Here is a 23,897-nt window from a genome sequence, read left to right on the forward strand (position 1 = left end):
CAAAGAGTCGGACACGACTGAATGACTAAACAACAACAAATTGAGCAGTCAACAGAACTGGGTATGTAAATCAATGTTCAAGAAGATTCTGTTTTAGTAATTCTCTTAATGAGAGGTCTGTGTTTTTCCACTCATGAAAAATAAAATAAACCCCTACAGCTTAATTGCCAGACCTTCACTGCATTTAGCAGCCAGTTGTGTACCTCACAAATGTCCATCCAAGACGACTGTGGGGAGCAATGAGATTCCACCTACACTCACACCACTCAGCCTCGTCCTACGCACTTGTTTCTGAGCGACCCTATCAGTCAGTGAATGCAAAAAGTAAAACAAGAACAGGCCTGCCTTCCCAGGATCCCGTGGGTGTGGAACACAGCACTTTAGAAACAGATGAACTCAAAATGTATGAAGTGTAAACTTTTAATGGCACATAAATGACTCACTGTGGGTTTCAAAATGTGTAAATATGATGCACATCCTAATTCAGTTTGTCTCAAGACAGCTGAAGAACAAATTTGCAGAGATGTGGAGGGTGGACATGTATTCCAAACAGGCCTTTGAAATTACTACAGAATTGTTTGTTGTTGTTTTTTTAAATGACAGCTTTCATTTTCATTGCCTTGTGGATGTGATGTGTGAATAGTTTTTTTTTTAAAAAAAACTTTATTGAATGAAAATGGAAACAATAAAATAACAGTGCAAGTCTGTAGGCACTATATCTATATCACACTAGAAGATTGCACCAAAGATTGACGTCAGAGGCTAGTGGAAAACAAGTCTTATTAACATTTTTTTTAAAAAGGGAAACCATGTGTTGAAAATGTCAGCATGTGTTGGAAATGAGGTTGATTAAGTAATTTGAATTGGTGTGTTAATTTTTCCATTACGGCAACATCCCATATTCTGTTTCTCCGTGCATGTAAATATAAATTACAAGTTCCCTTATAATTTGTGGCAATTTCATAGAATCACAGAAGAGCCCTATAAGGCCATCGAGTCCAACTCTGCTCAGTGCAGGAATACAAATCAAAGGATATCTGACAGAAGGTTGTCTAAATTTCTCTTGAATGCCTCCAGTGTTGGAAGTCACCACCTCCTGAAGTAATTGATTCCATTGCTGTACTGCTCTAACAGTTAGGAAGTTTTTCCTGATATTCAACCGAAATCTAGCTTCCTGTAACTTTCCAGACATGCTGCCATACAGAAAAAGATAATCAACTGTTTATAAAATAGCTGTTTATTATTGTCTAAACATAAGGATAGAAAAGTTAGATTTAGTTACCTTATAAACTTTTGCCCTGTGATTTGATTCTATACAGTGGGGTCTTGACTTGAGAACTTAATCCGTATTGGAAGGCGGTTCTCAAGTCAAAAAGTCTGTAAGTCAAGTCTCCATTGACCTACAGTGCATTGAAAACCGATTAATCCTGTAACAGGCCGTTTTTGTTCCATTTTGGTTTTTTTCTGGTCTGTAAGTCAAATCTCAGTCTGCAAGTCAAACCTAAATTTTGCGGCCAGAGAAGTCTGTAACTCAAAAAGTCTGTAAGTCAAGCCGTCTGTAAGTCAAGGGTCCACTGTATCTGTAAAAACTGTGACCCAGAACAACTGGATTGGAGGGCATGTCCACCACATATGAAAGTATGTACCAATATTCCTACATTTCCTCCAACAGGATGGATTTATTGATGGAACTTAAGAGTGGTGTAAAATTCCATTGACACAGAAGCTTAATATAAGTCTCCTTAAATTTGGAGAGTGATCCTGTAGAGTCTTGTTCCATAGAGCCTGCCATTTTCCATCAGATATGGTCACACACATCCCCAAATCACTTCCCCAAACTATTTTGAGCCCTACTTCACAGCCATGGTGGGATTCATTTACTGTTTCATATAATTTTGAAGCCAGCCCCTGCTGGATATTTTCTGAGGCTAGTTAGCAATGTTTCAAAATGCAATTAATTGTCTAGTGGTCTACACTTTCACTACTGACAGGGAAGAAAAATTAACAACCTGAAATATTTGAAACCAGGAGGGTGAGGGATAGTACTTGCTTGATTTAATAATTGCTTCCCTGGTTTGGGGCCAGAACTATTATACAAATCTTTCCACGATTTAAATTGAAGCCATTTGTCAACATCATGAAGTAAGAGATGGCTGAAGAAGGGGAGGGGAAATGGAGAAGGAGCAGAAAACAATTTATTTTGCTAATCTTTCTAAAAAAATTTTTACTGCATTCCTAAGAAATGGATTGTTTATCAGTGGTATGGAATTAAATTTTAAAAGGAGAAATAAAAGCCTTTTCAATTTAAAATTGTGTACATAACCTGTTTCCCTAGCTCATATTATTACCCCATGCTGGAGATCACATGTCCAACCCCCTGGGAGTGAGCCATCATTCATTTCTCGTTGCGTCTAGAGGGGTGGGGCTGGCTCCTCGGGGCCCTTAGGGCCAGATGAATAGGCCTGGACCACCCAATTTGTCCATGCGGCTTCAAAATGTTGGGAAGTCAGATCCCCCCAATACAGATATGAAGAAATTGTAGAGACATGTGCATTGTGTGTATGCATCTATGTGCCTACATAGAGCCGTTTGTTGAACATACTGTACTACTACTTGTATTATTACTGAGAAAGCATCATGTCTCAAGCCCTCAACATTCTGTGTTTGCATGTATCCAGCTGGATAAAGCCCAAGCCAAATCAAGCCACTTTGGACTATTCCTGTGCTCTTCCACATATGCTGCTGCATTTGTTTCTGAAGTAAGTCAGATCTGTCACTTTAACCCATGTCTCTGTTGTCGGCCATTTTCAGGAACCTAAGGGAAGATGCACCCCCCCCCCTTTTTTTAAAGATTCCAAAAAGAAAGGCTTCCTTGCTTTGTTTCATTCAAAAGAGGCAATTCTCCATTTCTGCCAATAAGTAAGCAAGAAAATTAACAAGGGAGGTGTTACTGGCAATTCTAATTTTTTTAAGGCATTGAAACCATGCACCTACACACTGTGAACTTATTTGTCTCCAATTTGGCAGGCATCTCACATATAGCCACCCACCTACCCACCCAGGGCTAACTGACAGCAGATTTCATTCAGTTCTCACAGAGACAAAAAAAAAAGCCAGTTATTTTTAGTGTTCTATTGATAGTCAATGGGAAGCACAAACCTCTAAGTGTCTGAAGTCTTGACTCACACTCAGGACCCCAATCAATGCAGACGGGTTCTGAATTGATCTGTCTTAAGTGAGCTACTTTACAAAGCCTGAAACCAAGTTCCTAATACAGTATCTGTTCAGGTTCTTAAGGAGACAGCTGTTTTCACAAGTCCCAGCATCCTGGATTTTAATGAACTCTTTATTGATACATTATACAGTACATATAAGACCACGACAGCACAATCAAAATGAGGCAATTACAATTAAGAATGTAATTGTGTTTGTGGCAGAAGGCCAATAGGTAAAGGTAAAGGTGGCCCTTGACATTCAGTCATGTCCAACTCTAGGGTGCGGTGCTCATCTCCGTTTCCAAGACATAGAGCGAGCATTTTGTCCGAAGACAGTTTCCGTGGTCACGTGGCCAGCACGACTAGATATGGAACGCCGTTACCTTCCCACCGAGGTGGTACCTATTTATCTACTCGCATTTTTACATGCTTTTGAACTGCTAGGTTGGCAAGGAGCCGGGACAAGCGACGGGAGCTCACTCCATTGCGTGGATTTGATCTTACAACTGCTGGCCTTCTGACCCTGCAGCACAGAGGCGGTTTAACCTGCAGCGCCACCACGTCCCATCAGAAGGCCAATAGTTTATCAGGCAGGGAAAGGGTTAAGTACACTCTCAAACCTGCCCACCCCACTTCTCCCAAGGGTGCTTTCCATTAAGAACTGGCTTCAGTGTCTTGTTACACATGCAGACACATTATATTTGCATAAGCACTTCAGAACTTACCCGATTTTAATCTGTCTACCTTCCACTGGATTGAGGCCACTGGTTTTCTGTACGCTATCAGTGGGGGCGTGTCAGTTGTTGTGTGGGTTGGAAGAATAATTGAGAATCATTTAAGCAAGCATAGAAATCATGAATGCAGTAAAAAAATGGCAATCCCATTTTCTAGGGCTTTGATGAACACAAATGAAGTTAGTTACGTCTCCTTTAGAAGACATATACTGTACTTTTCCCACCTTGAAGTTCATTGCAAAAGTTTTCCTCCCAGTCTTATTGGAGTTCGTATGATATGTTGAGAGAAACATGATTGTAACTTAAAAGCCCATTACTAGTGAATGGCTTGGTTTTCCATTTCAGTTCCAGATCTCAGCAATTGCCATAAAGGGCATGCAAAGCAGGACAGCTCACTGGGAAAAAAGTGGGCCATTTTTTGACACCTGTGACAGAGCCGGTACCCTTCTTCTTCATTTCAAAAAAAAAAAAAAAAAAAAAAAAAAAAAAAAAAAAGATTTAAAGGCAAATGAGAAAGAAAGAAAAAATCTTTGACAGTCTGATTTTTATTTTATAACCAACAAGGCACACAAATGCAGACAAACGAGAATACAAAGGCAGACAAACACTGATCACACTTTGGTCAAAAAAAAATCCTGCTGCAGCTAAGTGCTCAAGCTCCCTTATTACCACCACCACCACCCTCCAAAAACAAAACAAAACAAATGAAGGGCTAGAACAGCAGCACTTGCAGTTTATTGACAACAAAGTCTTAATTATTAGCATTTTAAAAGAAAATTATGTACTAAGATTGAAAAGTAAGCAAAATTTGTGTCTTTGAAAAGTTGTGGGTGGTTTTTTTTGGGGGGGGAGGGGAGCCTGTTCAGGTATTCAAAAAGAATTCAGGAATTCCAAGTGTCCTTAAGCCCAACACACTTGGCTGCACATGGTAGGGCAGATAAAGGGCTGGTGGTTAAGTGTACCCCAAATAAGTCTCCCAGCATGTGTAAAGGTAAATCTTTTGGGAAGACACTCAGTCTACAAGATGAGAAGAGACTTCTTCCTGAGATATGAGCTTAACACATGCGGGGGGGGGGGAGATTTCGAGGGATGGGATTGTCACAGCATCCTTCATCACATTCTTCTCTGAGGGAGGGGTCTACTCAGGTGGACGACACTGAAACAGCTATTATTTTCAACAGTAACATACAACTAATAGGTAAGAGATGAAACCCTCATTCTCCAGGTTTAAATATTTAGTCTCCCAGAGTTACATATTGTCACAGAATCTGCTCATAACCAAACAAACCTACAAGTCTGTAGTGTTGTTACTGTCCCCAAGTTATAGCTACTGAGAGTGAGTGTCCTTCCCCACCCCCACCCCCTTCAAAATAACACACACATACACACACACACACAAAACCTGTTCAAGCAAAAACTATCTCAATAAATTTATTGCCTTTTGCCACTGAGGTACTTTTTTATCCCAGTCAACAAAACGTGTTGGCGGAAATCTTGTTTATGTAGTTATCCTGTGATATCAGCCGATGAGGTCATCACCTACAACAGTTTTTTAGAAGTTAAACATTTCCAATCCCTGAAGATGTTGAGGGCTGAAGGACAAAAAAACCCACCATCAATAGGTGATTTCACTGATTTTCTGGAAAAAACCAAAACCTACCCCCCCTTATTCCACAGCTCTAATGGCTTCTGCACAACTGAAGAGATCCCAAGGAAGTCTTAAGAGTCTTTGGGAGGGGGTGGTTAGAACTTTTAATTTCTAAAAAAAAACCCAGATGATTTCATCTGCTTTACATGGTAATTTAAGTTACAGAGCTGGATTTTAGCCATTATCCTGCAGTGTCCCGTGCTGTTTTTCAGCAAACCATGATGCCAAGAAGCAGAAAAAGCATGCCCCCATTGTCAATTGGTTGGCCCTGCTCAGGGTGACAATGGAATTCTCATTAGGTTCAAGATTTACAAATGTGCACCTTAAACTCACCTTAACCCTACTACTAAATTTTAATACACCAGAATTCCCATCACTTCAGAAAATACTTCACAATGCACTCCATGCCAGGTTAAAAATTCCTGGTAGATTTAGCTGGTTCAGGCTTATTTTGATAGAAATTAAAAAAGGTGTATAAACCTCCTGCAACCGAAGAACAGTTAAAAATGAAAGAAGAAGCCTATTAGGTCTGAAATGGTTTGCTGGACTGTGGGTGGCGGCGGCGGGGGGGGGGGAGCTAAGTACCTCAAATACTAAAAAAACCCAACTTGGTCAAGTCATTCAAAATTAAAATTAAAAAAAAATAGAGAGATATACTACAGATTTAAAATGTACACTACATTACATTGGCCTTTACAAAACAAGATGCTCTCTGCTACTAGGAGTGAAGTGAGCTTTCTGTGCCTGGATTTACCGTCCTTGTTTGTGAAACTGCTCATATAGCAAGCAGTGTTATGTGCATCTTCGGAAACAAGGAAACACATATTTGTGTTATTAGTTCACAAAACAAGAAGAAATGATCTACTTTAAGCTACACATACATCACTTTCATTTTGATCCACTAAGCTGCAGGCTCCTTTGAATACAGCTTCTTGGAATATATTCAATGGTTACTCAATCAAATGATACTATATAATTCAAGAAACAAGACTTTGCTGCTCTTTTATTTTTTTAAAAAACGGCTTTTTGCTCATATTAGAAACATGTGGAGTGGTGTTTTCTAGCATCACGCTTTGTTGCAACAAGACAAGTGATAATTATTAAACATGTCCCACTATGATCTAGGACTGCTGTGTGAAGATGTCACCTCACGATACACTGATAGTTTCAATATGGCATACAGAATGACTCACTGGTACACAGAGCAAAATCTTCAGCTATGAAGAGCAATACTGTATAGTGAAAACATAAGAACTTGTGGCATTTTCATTACCTTTTCCTCTCCTGTTACTTTAGGCAAATTAAGCATTATTTTTTAAAAAGCAGCCCTCCCCAGCCAGGGCACCTCTCAGTGTGTTGAACCACAACTCCTGCTATCCCCAGACTACACAGATGGGAAATGTAGTCCAATACACCTGGAAGGCACTGGGCTGGGAAGACTGAATTAAGGTGATCAGACCCTGTTAGTCATACTGAGGAAAGAAGGCTGTTCTGTAAACCCATGTCATCATGACAGTGTGCATTGCATCACGTGGAGACACAATATTGAAAATATCCCAGAGGTAAATACCAAGATGTCTCTTACAAATGAACCATTACATTATTGACAAAATGGGGCGATCTTAAGAATAGCTCATCCACATACAGATACACACCATACATACCCACACACATACCATAAAATAAATAAAGGGTACACTTGTTCATACAAATAAAAAAGAAATGTACCAATATAAGTGTAAAGTCAAGTAGACTATAAAGCTGCTATGAACTATTTGTCTACCAGTAGCATCTCCATCTTCCCATTTCTCTTTTCCGTATCATTTTATTGGCTGTTTTAGAGCATGTAAATTTCTCACACTACTTTTCCAATCTCTTCTGATATCTGAAGCCCTCTGACTTAAAAACTGAGAAGAAAAGTTCCATAAGCTTTGCCAGTTGTTCAGCAGTTCCTCTGGCAGCCTTAATCAAAATGCCTAGAGAATTAAATTCCTTTGTGACGGGAGAGATTTTCCCCTCCCTGTCTATAGAGTATTTCTTATGAAACAATAATATGTTTCTTCCTCTTCCCATCAGTCTCTAAACAGCAGATAGGAATAAAACGTAAATAAATACATTACAGATACGTGTTCTTGAAGTCTTTGAGAATGAGACAACACCAATAAGAATAAAAATGTGTGTTATAATACAATCAGCTCTTCCAAATGCTATATCCCTGTAACTTTTTATGTAATTGCTTTTTTTGCTTTTAAAAATAAACATTGCAAACCTGCTATTAAAGTGTGTTATACATGGCTCCTCCCGCCTTCACCATCCTGCCCCCGTCCCCCAAACAAAGTTGTTTTTTTAAAAAAGCCAGACTAATATCTATCATATCTACAAGTAAAGTAGACATTAAAATTTCAAGTAAAAATAATGGCAGCCACATCTACTGAGTTTAATACACATTCTGACACCTAGGTTTTTACTTTTAAGTTATACAAATACATAATACATTCTTAAATAACAAGGGCTCACAATATTAGTTTGTGAGCCTTTCCCACCTCATGTTCATAATGTTTGCACCCACTTGTCATGGCAGTTTCACTGTCCAAAAGGGTTGGTTGGCTTTTTGTGTCAGTTTTCGGGATAACCGTCCCTGTTCTTAGGCTTTGGCTATGAAATCACTTATTTCAATGAGGCAACACTGGTTATTAAGGCTGGTTTCTTGTTTGAAGCTTTTTTTCTTCAATAAAGCAGCATGGCTATCTTGTATCTTCTGGTTCTGTCTTTATGACCTTTCTCTCAAGGCTGCTGAAAGCTGAGTGAGGAAAATCTTTCAAGATACCAAGACCTTCTGAAACAACAACAACAAAGCATTATTTTTATAAAAACACTGAGCCAAGAGGAGACTGTCTTTTAGAATATCAGTCGTTGTCTATCAACTGGGTATGACATCCTAACACATACGAACATGTGTGGTAGTTTAAGTGCAGCACATTCCTCGCAATTACCACCACACTAGGGATATTATATAGGAAGCATGACAGATAGCTGGATCAGAAAGCAGAAACGCTACTTATTTTTGGTTGACAATTTCCAGAATCTGCTGGCTAGGGGATTCTGGGAGTTGTAGTTTGAGAAAGGAAAGTTTCTAAGTAGTTCTGCTGTTGTTCAACACGGACCATGCATTAATAGAGAGGGCCACACTGAAACAGTTTAAGTTGTATGTAACTATGCAGTAGAGATGGGCATGAACCGCCAGTTCGGAGGTCTGTGCAGGTTCACTTAGCATATAAACAGTTGTTTGGCATTTCAAAGCCACACCTCCACTGGCAGGCACCAACTCAGAGGCAGCGTCAGGAGGATGTGGGGCAGGGAAGCCAAGCCACTGCCTCCGAGTGGTTGAACACCAGCAGAGGAAGGACTTTAAAGCACTGAACACCTGTTTGGGCACTAAACAAACCAGCACAAACCAGCAGTTTGTGCCCATCGCTACTCTGCAGTCATACAAGGGCCATGGCACATTGTTAGTAACAAGAAGTTTGCATTTCCACAAGCCAGAATTTCCCAGCCCACAAGTCCTTGTTCTGAATACCATTAGCACCCAAAATCTTGACCGAACCTTTTAAAAGTGATTAAAAGGGTTGTCTCACTTGGTACAAATAGGTCCAATCAGACAAGCAGAAGCCTGATAGTGCACTTGTTGATTTTCATCCCAGCACATACATACAAATACACACACACACAAACACACAGAGAGACCTGAATATATCACCAGCTTTTTTTCCTTCCCGCTATGAATCATCAGTGGGCTGCATTAGCCATGTAGTTAAAGGCTATTTTATCACTTTGCCATAAGCTACAACGGGTCTACAACAGAACAAGCCTAACACTTCAAAACAATTTTAGGGATTGTTGCAGATGTGGTTTGTTCTTTGTGTGTGTGTGTGTGTCTTTGGGGGAAGAAATGAAAATCTATCTGCATCTACTGCTGAGCAATTTGTGTAGATTAAAACATACATATGGAGCCACTTGATGATGTTATTTCAATGAACATGCCATGAACTAAGGTATTTATAGGTACTCAAATATAAAATATGTTTGTCTGGAACTGGTCAACACAAAAAATCTCAGATGTAAGGAATTAAGATGCTTTTCTGCAACCACAGCAGTAGCACTTGTGTATATTTCTGTCGCAATATGGACACTGAGCATGCTGAAGTGGTTTTCAGTGGCAGTAACATAATCTTGTAGGCCGTAGACTGAACGCACAAACATAAAGACAAGAGAGAGCTTCATTCCATGGTCTTATCTACGCCAGAAGGCTCACAGTATGACTTATTAAGTCAAGAAAACAAATTCCTTACCTGAAGGTTGTGACTTGGCCTCACCACTGGCATAGAGCCGGCTCAAGTCACCGCACAGCGGCTTCACTCCATGAGGCTCCCCTTCTAACGAAATGTGAGGCATGTGCCTATTTGGTAGACCTGACATGCGGAGATTTAAAGGCCTTTCACCTAAAAGACATGGCCACCAAGAGATTCATTCAGTGCTGCCAACATTGCCACCATGAAAAAAAGAAGCAGGGCCACTGTCAACAACAGTAGCTCAAAGGTACAGAAGCCACCGTGCCCCTTCTCAGTCACACACAATGTTACTGAAGTCACGGTAGGAGGCCTCCACCCATCTGACTTGACTGACTGATTCTGCCCTACTTCATCCAACAGCCTCATTGGCATGGTCTGGAGCCAAAAAAAACCCACCCGGGAGGGTGTTTGTGTGAGAGACAGAAAGGGAAGGCATAAGAGAAGGCAGCTGGGCCTATATGTGAGAGAAAAGAAAGGGGAGGGGGAGGCAAAGGGGACCTGATCAAAACAGGTTCCTTTTCTGTGGATCCCACAGAGAAGCTACTGAAGTGTATTTCAAGCTAGACTCTCTCTTAGGTTTCAGAAGACAAATCCAACTTCTAAATAGCTAATGCATGGCAAACGTCTTATGCGTAATTCATTGGCCACTGTGTGAATACAATAGTAAACCAGGTAATCCTTCTGTCGAATCCAGCAGGGCTCTTTTTATGTCTTCCTTTTCGCAATACACCTGTGTGTGGGTTGTTGTTGTTTTTTCTTTGATGCTCTATGTAATAAACTTTACCCACATCAAAACAGCACCACGCTACAATTTAGCAAGGATCACTACTGTACGGACATCACAAATAATAAAAGAGCTGCAAAAGAGATGTGGGACGGCAAATACATGGAAACTACTGTACCTTGCCCATCAGTAAGATCTGATGTCAAGCCATTGGGACTGTGTTCTTCTGAGCTTTGTCTGTAAAGCCCTGCAGAAAGACGCCTTTCCAGACCAGCTTGAGTGCAAAGAAACTCCATCTGCTTGGCCATCATCTTTTCAGGCTGAAATTAAAAACAGCACATTGTTATGCACATGGCAAACGTTCTTATTACCATCAAGTGCAGATATTTTTGCACCAACCCAGATGATAAACTCAGGACAGAATAGAGAAATGGCACAGTCCTTCCCTACCAGTCATTTTATAGTCATGATCATCATCAACATCATCTTAGAACTGCAGAGCTGGAAGGGACCCTATTGTCAAGGAGGCCCAGTGGGGAATCAATTTGCTAACCTCTGGCTCTGCAGCCAGGTGCCTCAACCACTGGGTTTTTTCCAGCAGTTCAATAATCTACAGAAGACCAGCTACTCTCAGAGAGGGAGACTGACAGCATTAGAGATGGAAATTCTACTACTGATCTCTAAATGCAGAGAGAAATCAGAGTCAGCAAAAATTAAGAGTACACAAGTTCATTTACTTTTTAACAAACATAAGCACACAACATTAGAAAACTTGTAGATGAAACAAAGTTACTAAATTTTTGAAATTTACAGGTTTCACTATAGCAACACGAAAAAGAACATGTATCTAAATATAAAGTTTGGTCAGCCCCAGTATGAGAGCACCATCTGCACACATTTTGAGCCATGCGAGTACAAGGCTACCATATACATAGCTTGGAGGTACCCACTGAGCCATCTTTTTCACTTAAGGTGCAGGTGAGTGCAGAGGCTCAGAGTGCCTGGGCGCCATCACTGATTGGCCCACCACCTGCAACAATTCCTGGATAAGGACAACCTGGCTACAGAAGTTCATATAGTGGCAATATTGTGTAATGTACTTTATGTAGGGCAGCCCTTGAAGATGACAGATGCTGCAGTGAATGCAAAATGTGGCAGCCAGACTACTAGTGAGAACACCTTTCCAAAATCCATATATCACCGGTTCTAAAAGAATTGCACTGGTTCCTGATCCAAGTTCAAGGTATTGATGATAATCTATATAGCTCTGAACATCATGGGATCAGGATACTTTGGGGCAGGATAGTTTGGGGAATGCCTCTCCTTATAGATACCTGTCCAATCATTATGATTTGTTGGGAAACAGCTCCTCCATGTCTTAATGTGGAGAAAAATCCACTACCTAGAGACATGTCGGAAAGGGCTTTCTGGGCTGTAGCACCTCTCTTATGAAATGCCCTTCCCTTAGAGGGGTGTCAGCACTAATCTCACTTCAGTATCAAGTTAAAACGTGATACTATTATTCATCAAGGTCTTGGGGGATTGTGATGATACTGATCTTGTTTCCCCTTTGATAACCACCCTGACACACTGCCTTTCTTGTCCTGTGGTGAGTAAGCCCAGGGAAGAGCAAGCTAGAGAGGGAGACTATGGAGCTTGATGGAGTCCATATTACTCCCAAACACTCCAGTTTACTATGTTCTGGCAGTATCTCCAGGGAATTCACAAGGTTAGTCACTCAGAACATGCACTAACCATGCAAGTAGAGAGCTGCCACCACACTCAGTCACAAACACCAAAATCCCAGCAGTTTGGTCAAGGCAAGACCTGGTTTTAGTACCACTAACTCCCTTAGCCAAAAATCCAACTCCTTGAAAGGAGTTTTGTATTTTATTAAAGGAAAAAAATATGGAAAAGGACATGTTACAAAAAGGTGCAACAGATATACACAGTCTCTCAGCTAATTCAAAAGAACTCTCACACACATGCATGCACACACACACACGATCCCAACAAAGGCTAATCTACCTAATATTCTACCTTAACACAGAGGTACCTTGGATCTGGGACATATACAGAATGCATCCTTTCCCAGTATGACTTTGTAGAATAGATGAGCAAAAGCCCCTTCTTAGAGGCAAGCTAAACTATCTAACTAGCTTAATCCCTTTTATACAAATAAATGAACTATTACATATCTATCACAAGCAACATCTTAATTCCCCATTCATATCCCCTCAAAACAAAAGCATCCTGGAGGAAGGACATGGATTGGCTTTATCAAGTCAAATTGTTAAAGTGAAAAGATTAGATTCCTTTTTTGGGCTGTTTTGATACATCCTCTGATGAAAGATAAGAATGGCAGTATCTGTTCCCCTCTCAGTCCTTTCTTTGCAGTCTTCATTAACAGGAGGCAAAGTTAAGGTGTTAATTGTCCTGTTATGAGTGCATACTAAACTCTGCCTGTTCAACCAACATCCCAGGAATCTACAAAGAAGAAGCTTCCAGTAACTGAATTTCATATTTCATATACCCCAGTTGCCCCACAAGGATCATGCCTTTAATAGGCTGTGGAGGATTGTTTACTATCTTTTAAAACATTTTAAGTACTTTTAGTGCTTTTAATATGTTTTAAATATTGATTATATATTGTTTATTGTACTTCACCCTGAGATCCTAAGATTCAGGGAGGAATATAAATATTATAAACAAACAACCCCTCAAAAAGCAGGAGGGGGGTAATTCTAAAGATGAACTTTTGAGTATCACTCAAAAGGTCAAACTTCCATCTTTCACCAATTTTCAAAGTGTAATTTGAAAGTGAAATAACTGGTTAATAGATAAGCTCTATTCAGACACTATAAAAATAATGAAAATAAACAGGCAAGAAGGGAAGCCTGCTTGCCTTCTCCATCCTTGCCTTCTTCTTGTGATGATCTTTTCTACATGTGGAGATGCTTCACACGATGGCTGAAATCCTCTTGCCTCGTTACACATTTGGAGTAACTTTGGGAGGCAAACTGCCTCCAGTTAGGGAATCTCTGAAGACATTATCCGTTGCATGCTAAGCCACCTAACTCCGTATTCCAAAGAAAATGTCTAGAGAGATTTTTTAACAGCAATTCACTTCTAATCATTATGCTGTTCTGCTATGCCAGCAATCCTGGCCAACATTACCCTCATTTTCCAGGATTTCCAATCAGCTGCAGATATTCCATGCACAGATAAGACTAATATATCTGTGAAGGTTCTCAGTCATCCAGGTGAGATTATCTGGAAGCTGAGTCATGGAAACTGGACATCTTCCTTATTAAGCTGAAACGTTTCGCTACTCATCCAAGTAGCTTCTTCAGTCTGAGGAGCGTTGGCAGGTGACCCTGGTAAGTGGTTTCACTTCCTCTTGGTCTGAATATGCTTGTTAGATGTACAATATAGACAGGGCTGATAACATTATTTTTATACTGCCCTACCAACACCAGCAGTTTTAAAACAGCCAAACCACAAGGTCAGATTAACATGCCAGGCATCTGCGGAGGCACAACAATGCAGACAGCTAGTTTGAGGAAGTTTTAGGGCACTGAGGCACTGCCTCAGAATTCACACTGTTAGTAGGATGTGGAAATACACTAGACTTTTTTTTTTTAATTTAAATTTAAACTTCATTGGCTCATACAACTGTATTTTCAGAATGACCTTATAGATAATGAAATATCCTTTCAAGTGACATGAACTGTCCTCGACTCAATAAACCAGAATCAAACGAAGTACTCAATTTCATTCACAGTGCAAAAGAGCAAGGTGAGTCTTAATAAAACAAAGTGGGAAACTTCACCTTAACAGTGCTACTCACATCCACTGCACAGCGGCACAGCTCTGTCTCAAACAGGAATGGGGAACCGGGCTATGAGGAACAATGAGGGGGGGTTTCCATCCAGCCCAGAGAGCTCCTTCTGTTGTTATGTTTCGCCAATGGCTGGAGGTTATATGAACCAAAATGTAAACTATTTAAAGCTCAAGAAGGTGTTTCTTACCACAGAGGTAAGAAATTAATTTTGATGTTTCCTACTCTGCTTCAGCTACATGCTTGAGATTGGAATTCGGCCCCTGAATAACAATAAATAAATTCCCTCTCAACTCTTAAAACTCTTCACTCCTTTTGAAATATAGTATGTATATACACATAAATATTTCAAGAGCAACAAGAACATCTGCTTTTCCCCCCAAACAACAAGAACAATGCCAAGATTTCACTCAAGCTCTATTTTTGGGAACAGTACCAACTACATTTTTAAAAAATCCCAACCATCTGCCATTCTAAAAAGTGGAGGATGGCAGTATATTTGTGGAGAATAATAGCACGCAAAATATGCCTAAGAGGAAGAGGGGAAAAAGCCCACACTACAGGAGAAAGATCACTAATTAACGCAAAGCAACCTGGTAGAGGGCATTATAAAATATATTCCAAATTCTAAATGTGATACTTTCATTGTTGTGATAAGATTACCATTTTGAAAATAAACGGAAAATATACAATATTCTGTTCACTTAAATATACAGTACTTAAAGAAAATATAAGGGAAAACAACTACAGTGTTGAGGGGTAAAAAACTACTTCCAGTTCCTGGACATCACGCATAAACACCAAACACTTGGTGCAAGGAAACTGAGAAACTCGGGGAGCATGGGACATAGAATCTGTATGGAGGCTTCTCTGTCAGGACCTGCGAAGCTGGCTGAGAAGACAAGAGTCAGTACTGGCCAAGAACAAAAAGCAAGAGAGCATCTTCAATTGACTGCCTGCCTGACAGGACATCAGAGCAGTACTGAAGGATCAAGCACCTGTCATCAACAGCCATTCTACTTCCTTCCATGCAGATGGAGGGATGACTACAGCTGTAGGAAAGAAGAGGGGAAGAAGGAGTTTTTGCCCCGGGAAACATTGAAGTAAATTCATACATGGAGTGGGAAGATCCGGAATAGGTCATTTGATGTATGAAAGGGTTTCAGAAAAACAGGTTAGCTTCGGCCGGCTTGTCTCCATGGAACAAGGGGCTTTGCTCCCAGCTGGCCAAGATGCCAGGAAAAATGCATTCTGTGCATGCCTAACTAAGAGCTACGCTAACCCTGCACTAAGGCTTGAGTATCAGGTAGACGGGTTTAGCCTTTGTCATTTTCTGGTGTGAAGTTTGGTTTAGACTATCTCTGTACTTTGTTCCAAGTAATTCTGAAACCTTCTTGTAACCCAGTGAGACTTTTTGTCTTTTTAATGGGCCCCCCTGTTTTTTTTCTTCTTCTAATAAAACATTAAAGAAATCTTAACCCAGTTGCCTGAAGTTTTGGCTCAGAAGGTTTGTAATACTAAAATTTGGGTCTTTCTTTGATCATCTCCCATGATATCAGTGTTGGTGCTTGCACATGTTTTACACCCTTTTAATCCTTGGGGATTACTTTGGACTCCCTGCAGAAACCGCCAGCTCTGAGTAGTCGTTGGCAGGGGTTGCAAGTGACATGGTTCTCGTCAGGCTCCTTAGTCAGCAGCACAACTGGCTCTTTCCTAGGCTCACCCACTCCAGGATAAGAAGGGTAGTATAGCTCAGTGGCTACAGAGAGGGAGCCCTAACGGAGGAACTGTCACACTTGGGAATCAGTCTTGTATAAAGCTGAAACAGAAAATCTCAAGATACACGTACAATAACTATTACTAAATACCTAAATTACTTCCCCCTGTTAGTTAGTTTGTGTACTCCTTTGCATTTTTCTAACACTGTGCTCCTTGACAAAGTACGAAACACAGCAGCTGAAAAGACTTGCACATGTGCCGCAAAGCAAATATCCAGAGACTCCGTTTGCTCAACTGGATGAAGATCCACCCCCTCTCTCAAAACTAAAATCCCTAGTCGCCTACAAGCCATGACGGTAAAGCTGCAACAACATTGCCTTAGAAGGAACACCCACAACAGGTCAACGCAACCTCTCATACTGCAGGCAGCAAGAAACATTTGTCATGCTTGTTTGTTTGCGCAAAAGATATATTCCAAAGCTAAGCCTTTTGTGGGGACATACAGTTCGTTTTTCTATTTTATTCCACATCTTTACTACCCACTCTTCACCCTTAAGGTGGGTAGAGAGTCCATTCCCAGAGTAGTGGACAAATCAAATGTATTTAGTAGGGAGACTAAACTAAGTAGTCTCTTTCGGTGCACGCAGTAATAAACCTACACCAACTCCCAATGAGCTTCCCTATTATTGCTTGCCCCCCTCCCAATTTTATGCATACAATTTAAAAACAAAGCATCACAAATGGTAGCAAAGCTCAGAAAAATTACTGTTTGGTATTACAGCTCCCAGAATCCCCTAGCTAGCATGCTCACTGGTCATGGTGATTGGGGAATTCCAGGAGCTGTTGTTCTCCCCCCTCCCCCAAAAAAGGCTACTTTTCTGACTCCTGAGGAAGAACCCTAGGTCAGTTAGTGGCAGCTAGATTCCATGTTCTTTGTGTAATGAGGTCAACTTCACAGACTGGATCAGCTGGAAAAGTCTTAGTCTAATAAACCACAGTTTAGTAACTTGAGAACTAGTGCTGGACCCACACATTGCCTCCTAAGCCCAGCCTGTGTGCTGGAACTAGACGTCCTAACCAGGATCCTATTGAACTTCCACTGAGCAGGAGAGTTTCATCAGTGCAGTGACACCACACTGTGAGGCTTGCATGGGCACTGCCATTGTAAAAGCAACGACTGCCATGAAAAACACTGACACCACCAGCAGCAGCCCAATGACAATGCTTGCACAAGCACCATAATTTGTTAGAAGTCAATGAGCAGAAAGATTTTGAGGTAGGAAGGTGCTAGAAGGTTTCTGCCTAAGACTTTGGATGGGTGTTTGCCAATCAAAACAAATACTGAATATTGAGCCAGATGAGTCACCCGAAGCAGTAAAAGATGGCTTTGTATGTATAAGTCAGAACTGGTTATAAAGGATGATCCACTCCTGTTACACTGACAGTTCCGGACTCAAGAGAACACAAGAGCTGCTGGAGACTCATTTCTAGAGTTCCAAAAAGTTTGGATACCCCTATTCATGGTCCTCCAGACTCTTCCCATAACACAAGCATAGGAAAATCCACTGAGCAGTAAGCCCTGCTATGTTCATCAGGGCTAATTCTAAAAGTAAGGGCACTGAAGGTTGCATTCTTTGGCTGCCATCATATGTATGCTTAACTGGGAGTAAGGTCCTCTGCTTGCTTCTGAGAAGGCAGCTACAGAATTAGTCTTTGAGTTCCTGACTTTGCACCAGGACTTCTCCATTGAAAGTGAGATACACCCGCCCTCCTGTTCTCCTACACCCACGCTGAAACCTGGCACCGGAAAGAGGATGGGTTCCCTTCCGTTGTAGTAGATACAGAGAACCTCCATGCCCAATGGAACTGGAGGGACAACCATGCTTGCTTCTCCAGCTTCGTATTTGTTTAGACCCTAGACAGCCTGCGTCTGTCACTAGTTGCAGAGAAGGAAGGCTTGGGGTGGTTTGCAGGCCAGACAGAAGGGTGCATAGTGTTGAGCACCCAAATAGACAAGCACCGTCCTTTTTACTTCTTTTTCTTGAAATATATTTTTCCCATACTTTAGAAGGAAGGGCATGCTTTATCACCCTCACCCAAAGGCCAATGGAATACTTATCATGTTAAAGGTAGCCAGAGGAATTCTAGACTTCTGTTCAGTTCATGTCATTAAAGAAGGCAGAGAAGGTGGCACAAATCTGGGTAAGTTTTTAAAGGCTGATTAGACATTTTAGATAGATAGACAGACAGACACATAGATGGATGAGAATAGATGCTACAAACCACTCCAAAATGAAGTCCAATTTTTTCCCTTCCACTCTACTGAAAATAGTGAAGTCTTGTGGTATTTAGAAATAAATGTGTTTCATTTGTCACAAGCGTTCATGGACTGCAGCCCACTTCCTCAACTGCATGAAAATGATTTCGTGAAACTAATATTTAAATGTGGCATTTACTTACAAATTGAAATAAGTAGTATAGCAAAGGCCTTCATACTCATCATTTAACTTAGGCTCAAACATGCTGCCAAACTCTGGGTTTGTCCAGTGTTTAAAAGAACATCTTGCTTTGTTTTAAAGAATAAACAAACAAACAAAGAAGGGTCAGCATGTCTGCTCTTGTAAGTGACTCCCTACTGTCCAAATGCAATGCAGCATGAGGTGAGATACAAAGGTTGTCCTGGTTTAGACCAGATCCTAACCCCCATCACGATCTCTCTCTCTCTCTCTCTCTCACACACACACACACACACACACACAGTTAAAATCTTGACTACTAATAACAAAAGAAAAGCTGTAGCTGGTTTTGCTACTGTTGTCTAAAATAATTATTCCTTGAGTCACACACTGACATTAAAGCAGCGACCATCACAGCCAGGTCACCAGAACCTTTGAAATTGGAAGATCATGACAGACTGTCCCATAAAGAAAGCACTGTGGTAGTGTTGTTTTTTCTGGAACAAATCCTAATAGGAAAAAAATAGACTATTGTGGCTTGTTGTCAGTTTACCTGTGAACCAAGTGCTGCCAGGTCTTCACACTTTCCTTTTGACAATGCTTGCTGAATTTTGACAGAATCCTGCTGATAGAAATTCTGGACTGCATCCTGGAAATCAGGAAAGCCATCCTGTGAATATGCAAGAGGGAGAAAGTGAATGATTACTGTCTCAGGATATTTTTTGGGGAAAATTCATAAACTTGATAATATTCTTTTTATTAATCACCATAATAATAGGAAGGAAGGTGGAAATAGGTCTTCATTACATGTAAGGAAGGAGTGGCGGTGCAAGAGTACTTTGAACAGATCATAAGAAAATGAGCTTCACCGGAAAAGGCAATGCTAGGAATCACTGAAGAAGGAAATTTAACATGAGATGGATCGACTCTAATAAAAGAAGCAACAGCCTTTCGTCTGAAAGAACCGAGCAGGGTTGTTAATGACAGGGCGATTTGGAGGTCACATGAAACCAAGGTAAAAACAGGATCTTTTGTAGACACAAAATGTTGCCAGTGGAGACTGTTCCAGCAACAATCCTTTTGAAAAAAGTAAATTTCATACATTTTGTCTTGTGAAAGTTACAACTCCAGGGATGTGGAGAAATACTTATTGCATACAGACCTTCATCACTACACAGTTATGTAAAAGGGCTGCTGTGCACTCATTCTGGTCAGAAGACATAACAGAATGGAGGCCATGAATCATTTTTTTCCCATTGAAAGGCAAACACTGCTACAGAGCCATTTTGTGTTCCAAAATGTGGTGTTGCAGCTGTCTTGGAAAGCAAGCTGTACAGAAACAATTGCACTTGGTCAGTGTAGCTCTTGGTCTCTCTTTTGCACACACATACAAAATACCCACATTTGCAACACATGAATAATAGTAATAATAGTACAGTTTCCTATAAAATCCGTATCTCCGCAGTCAGAGTTTCAAAAGGCTTGGTTCAAATATGCTCACTGCCAGAGGGCCTAACACAGAGAACAGGATCTCTCTCTCTCTCTCTCTCTCTCTCTCACACACACACACACACAGAGAGAGAGAGAGAGAGAGAGAGAGAGAGAGAACTGAGCCCATAGGGTATGGTGATAATTCAACAGCCCATTGAGCAATGTCACACAATTGTCGCAAAAGTGAAGTTGGATAAGCCCTCTGTGTGATGCCTTGATTTCCTTGGGAGACAGGGTGGCATACAAAAGTTATACAGGTAAAATGTGCTAAAGAACAGCGGTTCTTCAGATGTTTGGGTCCCCCAGATGTTTGGGTCTTTGGCCAACCTGGCTGCAAGTTCTGAAACCTGACTTTCAGTCATCTGGAAGAATTAAGATCAGGGTGGATAAAAATCAGTGATTTTTTTAAAAAATCAAATTGATTTAAATCATGATTTGAATTTTTAAAAACTGATTTTTTTTAAATTTAAATTCTAAAAAAATCAATAAAAAAATTAAATCATGGTTTAAATCACTGGTTCTTAACCTTTGTTACTCAGATGTTTTTGGACTGCAACTCCCAGAAGCCTTCACCATCAGCTCTGCTGGCTGGGGTTTCTGGGAGTTGCAGTTCAAAAACACCTGAGTAACAAAGATTAAGAACCACTGGTTTAAATGACTTTATGGCAACATCTGCCTTTCATTGAAGGAAATAAATGATTCAATTTAAATCAAATCCACCCTGGGGAAAACTGAAAGCCACTGCTACAGAACACAAAAGAAAGAGAGGATAACAACACTTAGGAAAACACCAAGAAAGCTAGAAAAAGGAAGATTTAGAAAACAACAACAACAGATAACACAAAGAAACATTCAGAATTATCACTATAGAGTTGCTGGATACACATGAGTCCAGAGAGCTTTCCTCTGTTGGGAAACCAACCTTCAGAAAACCAATGTAAGCTTCTGCACCCAAAAACAGGTCTTTGCAGCAACAAGCTGTCATGCAACAACATCATGGCCTCTTTATCTCTCTTCCAATTAAATTCAAATATGAGTCTCAAGTGCAGCTGTACTGACTACATCACCCAGACTGTCCAAGCAAGAATATGGCTGTGGCGGCAAAGCTCTGGATGCTAATTGACAGAGCTGGTATTAAGATACAGAACGTTCCCAGGCTGGAGTAAAGCTGTGGGATTATGTGCACTTTGCCTTTTGGGAGAAAAGGGAAAGAAGTCAATTTGGATGAGATTAAAATCTTTAGGGAAAGGTACAGCTCTACAAAGTAGCCTAAAGAGAGAGAGAGAGTCTAAGGGACACAGAGAAAGGGGGCAACGTAACTTGAAGGAGGAATGCAGACTAGGTAACATACTGAGAACCTAATGGGAAATCAGGAGGAGGAGGAGGAGGTGTTTGGAGAGAGACGACAGAAACAGCCAGTCTGATAAATTAAGGAGAAGAAGTACAGAAGTAACCTCATGTCTCCTTCAGATGAGGGAGTTATTACAGTACTTTATGTGAAGAGGGAAGGAACGAGACAGGCCCAGAAAGATGCTAAACAGAGGGGGTAGGCTTAAGCAGGGTACAGGGTATTGGGAAGAGACTTGAAGAGAAAAATCGTGAAAGGGACAGAACAGAAGAAAGGAGGGGACATAGACAAGGGGTTCGTGTGTAGCCCTCCATACAGCAGAGGCCGTGTCCTGCAGACCAAAAAGCAAGAGGACTGGCAATAAGAAGAAAAAGGAAGAAAATGGCTAGACCTAAATGCTGACCCACTTGCTTTGAGACTGAACAGGAATTTTAGGATGTACTGCCACTAAATTGTGCTGCAAACTCCAGCACTGTGATCCAGAAACCCTACAGTAGCCAGCACCGACAGAATGGCTGATCCCCCCCCCACACACCCGTTCTGCACCCTGGTCTAAAGTAACTACTCAGTTCCTTGGCTGCAGGTTTCTAATCTGATGCTAAATTACCTCAAACCCAACTTAGATTTTTTTAAAAAGCCCATTATCCAGTTTTCCTAATAAAGACAAAAGAAAGAGAAGATATGTAAGACAAAGAAGCTACAAAGAGATTTTTCGAAGCCTTAAAATCCCACAACTGTATCTGAACAGTTGTTGAATATAGAATGCACAGAAAAAGTCTGCCCATCACTGAGTCGGTTGTCCATCTTCATTGCCTTGCTTGTCAATGTTGCCATAGCTTTACTACATGATCAAGTGGCAGCTACTTGTGGCGTAAAAGAAGCAAATGCAAACTGTTACAGTTCAACAAGTCACAATGGAAAGGCCTCATAATTACCACCTTGGCTTTATGTTCTTTCTTTCTGTGTCTTTTAATGACCATGAAGCAAGCACTTGTATCATCCAGAAATATAAATACTGCAGGCCTACCTACAAGCAAGAACTAGATAACATGCTTTCATTAGGTAGGTAGGTAGGTAGGTAGGTAGGTAGGTAGGTAGGTAGGTAGGTAGGTAGGTAGGTAGGTAGGTAGGTAGGTAGGAAGGAAGGAAGGAAGGAAGGAAGGAAGGAAGGAAGGAAGGAAGGAAGGAAGGAAGGAAGGAAGGAAGGAAGGAAGGAAGGAAGGAACATCATTTCATGCCAACTTTTTCCTGTGAAGCTTATCAAAATAAAAAATGTATGCACCAAAACAGAAATGGTGGAGGACTGCTCCTGCAACCCAAGCTGTCCTTCCTCTTCACTGCTGCCTGTGGTCTTCTCTATGAAAGCACATGGGCGTGCACGAGAGTGCTTCCTTCCAACTGTTCTTGAAGCGATTTCTTAGAACAGATGTTCCCAGTCCCACAGGCGCTTTCTTCCTCTCCACCAACACTGCTCCTACACGAACACCAGATTGCATTGCTTCTGTTCCTTTGATCTTCAGGGAGAGAAAGAAATCCCCCACTCTCTCTTTTCAACCCTGCTTGGCAAGTGGCGTGGGTGGGCACATACCCGCTCTTTCCTTTTCTCCCTCCCACCCTATACCTACTGGCTGACATTAAACGCTGAGCCTCTTCTCTCGCACTCTCTCTCCCCTCCCCTCCCCCCCACCCTCCACAACCCCTTCAATTTTCTCCTACTCCCACTGAGCCTTCTAAGCTTTGCAAGCGGCATCCGGCTTCACTTCTGCCAGGGCTGCCATTCATTTCCATGACACTTTTGTACTGCTAGCCCCCAGGAGGGCAAGACTGTCAAGCTTTGCCCCCTCAACATGCACACACGCATACATGCACACACAGAGCACCCCTCTTCCTCCTCCTGGCTGCCAACAGTACTTTGGAGAGGAAACCTCTTTACGTGCTGTTTCAATGCAAGTGAATCATGCTGACGGGAGTGAAGGACGCCCTGCCATGCCTTGCCTCACTAAGCGGTCAATGCCTTGCCTTGCCTCGGCCTCCCACCCCCAGACTCTCCCGGAACAGCTCGTGGCTTTGTGCCGTGTTGCAGCCACAGGCTCAAAAGGTGACAAAGAACAGGGACGCCCACACCAAGCCCACAAGAACCCTCTCGGCAGAAGAAGGCAGCGGCTTGGGGAAGGAGGCGATTTCTGTCCCGCATACTGCTGCTCCTCCTCTCCCCACCCTTTCCCCCCTTTTTCGGTTTCTTTTAATTTCAGAATGTATTCAGGGACCTCACCACATCTCATTAATAATCACTCCCCATTCCAAGTCTAACAGGAGTTTGCTACATTCTTTCTCCCACTCACTCTTGCTCCCAATGCTTGTCATTTTCCTGG

The 23,897-nt window shown here is 41.4% G+C and overlaps 1 protein-coding gene across 4 annotated transcripts in view; it reads right to left on the reverse strand.

Moving 5' to 3' along the window:
* Window positions 1-4,476: 4,476 nt before the first annotated feature.
* The window catches only part of NAB1 (NGFI-A binding protein 1), a 56,656-nt gene continuing 37,235 nt past the window's right edge, over window positions 4,477-23,897 (reverse strand). For 2 of the 4 annotated variants that reach the window (XM_072979753.2, XM_020802861.3), the window contains exons 5-8: window positions 19,240-19,356; window positions 10,849-10,990; window positions 9,947-10,096; window positions 4,477-8,433 (exon numbers count right to left, since the gene is read on the reverse strand). In XM_072979753.2, coding sequence (XP_072835854.1) covers window positions 8,342-8,433; window positions 9,947-10,096; window positions 10,849-10,990; window positions 19,240-19,356 — 501 coding nt within the window. In that variant the 3' untranslated portion in view covers window positions 4,477-8,341. The remainder of the gene's footprint in view (window positions 8,434-9,946; window positions 10,097-10,848; window positions 10,991-19,239; window positions 19,357-23,897) is intronic. The other 2 variants (XM_072979767.2, XM_072979759.2) reach the window with 2 other exon arrangements.

Source organism: Pogona vitticeps, chromosome 1 (genome assembly GCF_051106095.1).
Source record: "Pogona vitticeps strain Pit_001003342236 chromosome 1, PviZW2.1, whole genome shotgun sequence".
In the NCBI taxonomy this organism is placed as follows: Eukaryota; Metazoa; Chordata; class Lepidosauria; order Squamata; family Agamidae; genus Pogona; species Pogona vitticeps.